This window comes from Centroberyx affinis, unplaced genomic scaffold (assembly GCF_046629955.1).
Source record: "Centroberyx affinis isolate AG114_WGS23_722 - 3 ecotype Tasmania unplaced genomic scaffold, CSIRO-AGI_Caff_v1 ptg004383l_1, whole genome shotgun sequence".
Lineage (NCBI taxonomy): Eukaryota > Metazoa > Chordata > Actinopteri > Beryciformes > Berycidae > Centroberyx > Centroberyx affinis.
This window is the reverse complement of record NW_027282074.1, coordinates 358,584-365,215: the sequence shown is the minus strand read 5'-3', so window position 1 is coordinate 365,215 and position 6,632 is coordinate 358,584. Positions and strand designations below refer to the sequence as shown.

General features: G+C 40.9%; 1 protein-coding gene across 1 annotated transcript; it reads right to left on the bottom strand.

Annotated features, from left to right (window-relative positions):
- On the bottom strand, positions 1-1,811 carry LOC139664857 (G2/M phase-specific E3 ubiquitin-protein ligase-like). Its single transcript, XM_071543834.1, has 4 exons — positions 1,740-1,811; positions 1,400-1,545; positions 659-897; positions 1-366 (listed from the first exon to the last, which is right to left on the bottom strand). The coding sequence occupies exons 1-4, from the start codon at positions 1,809-1,811 to the stop codon at positions 116-118; spliced, it is 708 nt and encodes a 235-aa protein (XP_071399935.1). The 3' UTR covers positions 1-115.
- Positions 1,812-6,632: the final 4,821 nt, after the last annotated feature.

Here is a 6,632-nt window from a genome sequence, read left to right as displayed (position 1 = left end):
AAAAAACTCTCATTGTAAACATGGTTTCCTCAGTTCAGACTGTGCAAACTGACTGGGAGTATTTGCTAATCAAATCTTCTCATGGTACTGCTACTGTAGTCCTGCCTGACATGGACTACACTTTTCCAAATCCCAAAGAGTCTCTTATGGCCTGGAAAAGCATCTGATGCAGTTCCTCCTCCTGTGTGACGCCTCTTGGCAGGTACATGCACATCATGCAGGTTGAGGCGTAGGGCAAACGCCGCTGGCCTGCCTCCTGATGGTAGAAGTCGATGCTGGGCTTCCCCAGGAAGCCCAGGGCAGGAACTTCATCTGCTCCAGTGATGAAAATCAGAAGGTCTTCGAACGTTAGTTCAGTCACTTTGTCTGCCAATGAGGAAAAAAGCATTATGAGAAGGGCTATATTTTAAGCCAACCCTTTAGCAAAAGCTAGGGTATGTAAACATAACTGGCTTTAGAGTACAATTTTGGGACAAAAGGTGCATTTGATGGTGTCAAAATCTGTATGTGCCCCTTGTTCTAATGGCTTTGGCCACTGAATATTTGTCTTCTGTCACATTACATTTAAAGTGGACCTTTTTGTTTGTGTAGTGTGTAAACAAATTATTAAGATTTTATAATTAGTGCTCCAAACATTTCATAAAGAAATAAAATGTACCTTCAATCATGTTAAGAACCATCTCCCAACTGTAGATGGTGTCCTCCTCTGCCTCGCGGTGGTTGGTTCCTCTGCTACTGTAACTGTAACTGAAGACGGCCTTGAAGGCTGCCTTTGACAGAGGCTCCTGCATGTTGGTGAACGAAGGCAGGAAGGCAATCCAGTTGTCCTTGACCAGGTCCCACAGCTTCCCAAACGCATTGAGTCCATCTGTGAACTGGCGTATCATCTTGGCAGTTCTATAAACCAACAGAGATAAAACATGTACATTACTGTGCAGAAGTTTGGAATCACTTTTATTTTTTTTGTTCTTTTGTTTTTTAAAGACTGACTAGATCAAAAATGATAATGTTGAAATGTACTATTCTACTACTCTATGAAATCACTGTTTATTAATTCTATCTTTACATGTGCTTGCCAAGGCCCAGTGTCAGCAGCCATGACCAGGACAGAAAGAGAATAGAAAGCCAGTCTCTGTCCCAAACAAACAAATACATTAGAATTTCTCAGTGATTCCAAACTTTTGAACGTTAGCGTACAAAATCAACACAATACAAAATCTCACAGATAATTCTACATATGTAAACGAAATATAACAATCACTAAACGATATAGTCCATGTTTACATTACAATATTCAAGTGAATGATCTAGTAGTGTACAGTAATTTCATGTTTTTACATTGGCAGTGTTTTGTAGTAGTTACAGCTGTAAAGGTTATTTCATTTGTATATGTATTTACCTGAGAAAGATGTAGTGCTTCACCACATATGCATAGATTTTTGGAATGTCTTCAACTGTGGCGCTAAAGATGCCCGGGACACCGCACTCAGCAATCCAGTCCCCCAAGTCTCGCTGGAGTGCAGTTAGGTCCCCTGCAGTCCTGCACTGTAGGATCTTAGAGAGAAATCAGAGTGAGAACAACGTAGTTGGAGTCTCAGATTGAGTTATTATTTGTCCTGTTCAGATTTAGTAGACTTGAAATGATATCTCATGCTTTTGTCAAATTTGACCAGAACTGTTTTTTTTTGTTTAAAATCCTAATAAATACTAAAATGATAATGATTAAGCACCCTTCTGACTTTGCTTTGCACATCTGGGTCAGGCAGCACATGCCAGTCAAACTGCTCCAGTTGGGGTTCCTGGCCACACATCAGCTGGAAGAGGCTGGGATCCAGGGCTTTGATACATGGACCTCCATGTGCAATCGACCAAGCGATAAGGTTGCCACCTTTGAAATATTTCTGTTGGTCTAATGCCGCTTGGTCATAACTAAGAAAGACCTGGCCAGCCTTTCCCTCGAAAATGCCGAGAGAGGTCTGTACCTCGATCATCAAGAGTCTAAGAAAAGAGAAAAACAGAAAAGAGTAAATACAACAAATTGTATTACTGTGCAGTTCACCTGAACACATGCACACATTTGTTAGAAAACATGTATTCAATAAATTACTTGAGGTATTCAGACCTGAAAAACTCTCGCTGTGGTCCCCCCATGTCATCGGCATCTTCTCCTACAAACTCAATGAGTGGTGAATGGGTCCAACAGAAAGTGACTCTGGAGATTGCTTTAACGGCACTTTCCAGAAGCTTTTTCCTCCTGATGCAAATGGTGGACACCAGGTCGTCAGACAGGTGATCCTCTTGAAAAGTGCTCAAAATGATGGCAAGATCCACTTCTTCCTAAAATATATAAAATGTATGAAGTACATCAGAAATGACTGGCAAAGAGGGTTGGTCACTTGGGACCGATGATCTTTGAAATGTATTTAAAAAGTGGCAATATCCAATTCTTCCTCAAGTATGTAAAATGCATATTGTAATTAACAATTCTAGAAAAAAATAATCTCCCAGTTGTTTTCTGTAGTGAAAAAAGTAAAACATACCGATGGAGGGACTGCAATAATGTCCTCCTCTTCCTCTTCCTCTTCCTCATCAGTGGCAAAACCGCTGACAGGAGTCCTGAAAGATCAGATTTCTTTCTAAGTGTCAGTATTACATATTCAGGCCTTTCAAAAACTCATTTCAAACTAACTCAAATGTTTTTGCACAATACCGGAATTGTACTGGGATTACTCTACTGGTGTATTCTGATATTAATCTCTGTAAAATCTCTGTAATATATGAGATCTGAGACTGTTAATATATAGTGTCACACATGGTTCCTGTTTGTAAATCTATAAAATACCTGTTTAGTGGTTCCACACGTGCCCTTCTGTAAAAGACCTTGAAAGTACAAATGATGCATGAAATGATAATGTCTAAATATACCGATATTTTCAATATTACTGTGTAATGGTTTCAATGTTTTCTTTTAAAACCGAACTGTAAAGGCAGCCTTACTAATAGACATTATAAGTTAACATATATCACATGCATCTGGGATGAAGATGACCAAACTTGGGCTTGTTTATGTCATATATATGTTAGGAGAAAGCATATAACAAAAATACTGAACTGCTATCGTCGCGTAAACATTTACCTCTGGGGTCCCAGCATTAACCCACTGTGCAGGATCCAAACTTGCCTCCTGTTGATTGACAAGAGTCACCGATGAAATCTAACTCACTGAGGTTAGCTTTAACCTTTACTTTTTTACTTTTTAAGTAGGATTATTCAACATTAACAATTACTCTTTACTTCAGTCTGCATTATCAAAAGTACATACAAAGAGTATCATTGTTTTACAATAACTTACGAGTGATGGGTTCAAGTCTGTCCTTGGTGAGCTTTCATCAGTTTCCATTGGTGAAGAGAGGGACATGGCATTTATGGGAGGGGACTGGGAACTTCCATGAGAATTATTGTTAGATGTGGCCAGTGGAATGTTGGTAGGTACTGTAGGAGCAGGGGATGTGACCTGGGGGGCAGCGGGTGAGGCTGCAGGTCTGACGGCTGATGGTCCGGGGGATTGGGTTGGATCTACAGACATGGCTGGGGGGGCAGCGGGTGAGGCTGCAGGTCTGATGGCTGATGGTCTGGGGGATTGGGTTGGATCTACAGACATGGCTGGGGGGGCAGCGGGTGAGGCTGCAGGTCTGACGGCTGTCGATGAAGCAGTGGGTGTGGCCATCAGTGGTGTGGATGATGAAGAGGCGGGTACAGACTGTGAAACTGTCTCAGATCCAGCTGGCGGGGATGTTCCTGGTAGGGTATGAGTCCTTTCAGCTTCTGAGGTCTTGATGGACAAAAAGGAGTGCCTGATTAGTGACTGTTATCAGTGTGCCAATACTCAAAAGGAATGTTAGCCCAAAACAACAACAAAAACTAACCTCTGATGGCAGTGTGATATCGGTCTGGGGAATAATATAAACCCTGCTTCTGCCAACTGCTGTCTTCAGCTCCTTCAGTGTATTTGCCTGAACTTCAGTCAGAACCCTGGACTTGTCAGCTCTTGCAAGATGAAATCCAATTACATTTAGGCTAACCTTGGGAAAGCTTTGGCAGATGTAATTATTAAAGTCTGAGAGAGTCCAAGAAAGTGGTATGATTTGTCTTTGTGAGACTGCCCCAGGCAAATCATGTCCCGGTACCCCTGTAAAAAAAATAAAAAAAATGTTAATAACAATGACTCAATATATTTTGTCTTACTAATTATTGACTTTATTGAGATTATAAGCCTCATTGTGCCTTTATAGGCCATGAACGACATGCATCCTTGTATTTGTTATGTTTTGAGCACATGATGGCAATATTTGTGCTATATGCACAAGGGCTACTTCATGATAAACACTGATTTTTGGATTGTTGAGGGATTTGTAGCAAAGTGCTGACCCCTTTTGGCCTACCAGTCAATTAAGTGTGCGTGTGTGTGTGTGTGTGTGTGTGTGTGTGGGTGTGTGTGTGGGTGTGGGGGTTGTTTACTTAGCCCCCCAACCCCTCCTTGAAATAGTGTCCGGAAAGGAGTGGGAGGATGGGGGGTGTTTGCTTGACCAAAGTGGTCAGGGCAAGTCCTGTTCACTACATTAAAATAATGGGATTAGAATGAAATCATGTGACTTTGTCATATTTGTTGTCCAAGGGATGACCCTGCACTGAAATGAATTTGACACACCAAATAAATGGCATTTAAAGATGCCAGACTGAAATAATATTCAATGTAGGTAGTATGATGTTAAATGAAGCCAAATTTATACTATGATATTATGCATTTTGATGCAGTTAAGTGGAGCACAATGTTTTCAACACTGCACACTGGCCATACAGATATAAATATGCTTCATATCCAACACTGGTAAATCTACAGTAATGTTGATGGGTGTGCATTTTCTGTGTGTGTAAATAAATAAACAAACATAACTCAGTTGCATGCTCACATTCCAAACCAATACAGTGTGTACATTACCTAAGCCTAGTCTGGTCAGTGCACAGCACTCTGCTTGAGGTGGAAGGACAGCTTGATCAGCACGTGGCAACAGGAAGAGCTTCACTCTCCAAACTCTGCTTGTTCCATTTGCAGGTGCTTCTGTATTAAAACAGAATGTAGCCTGTTACATAATGTTATACAACTGGACCAGTACCTCCAGCAAATTAGGACGTTTAATTTCACTGTTACTTCACCAAGTACAATTTGGCCAGGAGGAAGAAAAAATGACAAATGACCATTTTCTTATAATATGATAGGTTTCTCTTTCTCTACTCTACCTCCCCACCTACAGTCCACCATTATGAGAGGATGATTAAGAATGACCACATGATTTTGGGTTTCTCTCTTGCTATGTCCACAGCCATAGTAGCCTATAGATATAATGTTTGGATATCATATACGGTTCTTATGATAGCTTTTATTCTCTCCACTATTATCTCCCTGTCTACAGCATAGACCGTTGTACAGTATCTCATGTTTGGACAAATCATGTTTAATAACTACGCTAAAATATTTTCAGACAAGCCCTCTGACATCAAGAAGCTGGTATCCCTTGAAGCACTGTATGATCAAGTTATCATATTCATGTGGTGATAAGCATGTCTTAACTACTGTGGGGAGTTTCTCCAAAACCTACACTCAATTATACACTGTTACTGCATAGAATGCATGTTCTAAAAAACACTCTCAGTTAAATACTGTCATGATAATATCTGATTAACATTCTTACAGTAATTGGTTTAATATACTTATCCTGACACATTAAGCCTACTTTACCTAACGTTACACAGCAGCCAATAACCAACTAGCTGCTAACTGTTCTGGCTCCAACATTAAGTGAAAAAGCCAACAGCACAGGATGAATTCAGAAGCCACTTGCAAGTTAGCAGTGAAAACCCTTTTCACACTTGCATTAGCTCCAGGCTAACCTAGGTTAGCTCCAGGTTAGCCTAGGTTAGCTCCAGGTTAGCCTAGGTTAGCCTGACTTTTCAGGTATAATGCCGCTGGGGTTCAGACTTGGGTTAAGGCCGGTGTAAACCCAGTGCCTAGTATGTAGTATTATGTGAAAAGGGCAATTCTGACATTTCTTTAACTCAAGTAAACTTAGCTTTAGTTAATGCTAATGTTCATCTAAGTCAAGACCATGCTACAGTTACCTGCCATTGGACTTGCTCTTCTTCGCCTCCGAAATGTGTTTCTTGTGGCTCTCAAAATGTTGTCTTCATCGCTCTGCGATGCCAGTTCCCGTCTTGCAACATCAAGCGCACTCCAAACGCGATTAACAACATTATTAAAACCACTTTCTGTGGCAGGCTCACGTGCAGTCCCGTTCATGACACCTGGATCACTGGCCATTGACGTCCCGTTGTTTGCTGCCACCCTCTGGCTATATTTGACCGTGCAAAAAGCGCATAGAGTCCCTTTCAGCTGCAGTACTCATGACTGTGTGCCATTATATGGCCTGCATATTGAAGTTGAGATTAAGAATTAAGTGCTGCATCATATGAGATGATTTAATGTGATAATCACGATCTAGTCCATCTATTCATCTATCCATACATTCATCTATCCATTCTACATAACTTAATTAGGGTGACCTGACATCTGAAGT

What these genes read in the sequence shown, in the direction of transcription:
- LOC139664857 (XM_071543834.1), bottom strand. Translation starts at nt 1,811, where the DNA reads ATGTGTGGCCAGGAACCCCAACTGGAGCAGTTTGACTGGCATGTGCTG. An exon ending in ACCCAGATGTGCAAAGCAAA is followed by an intron (nt 1,546 to 1,739) that starts GTCAGAAGGGTG and finishes AAGATCCTACAG; the next exon opens with TGCAGGACTGCAGGGGACCT. An exon ending in GGTTCTTAACATGATTGAAG is followed by an intron (nt 367 to 658) that starts GTACATTTTATT and finishes CCTCATTGGCAG; the next exon opens with ACAAAGTGACTGAACTAACG.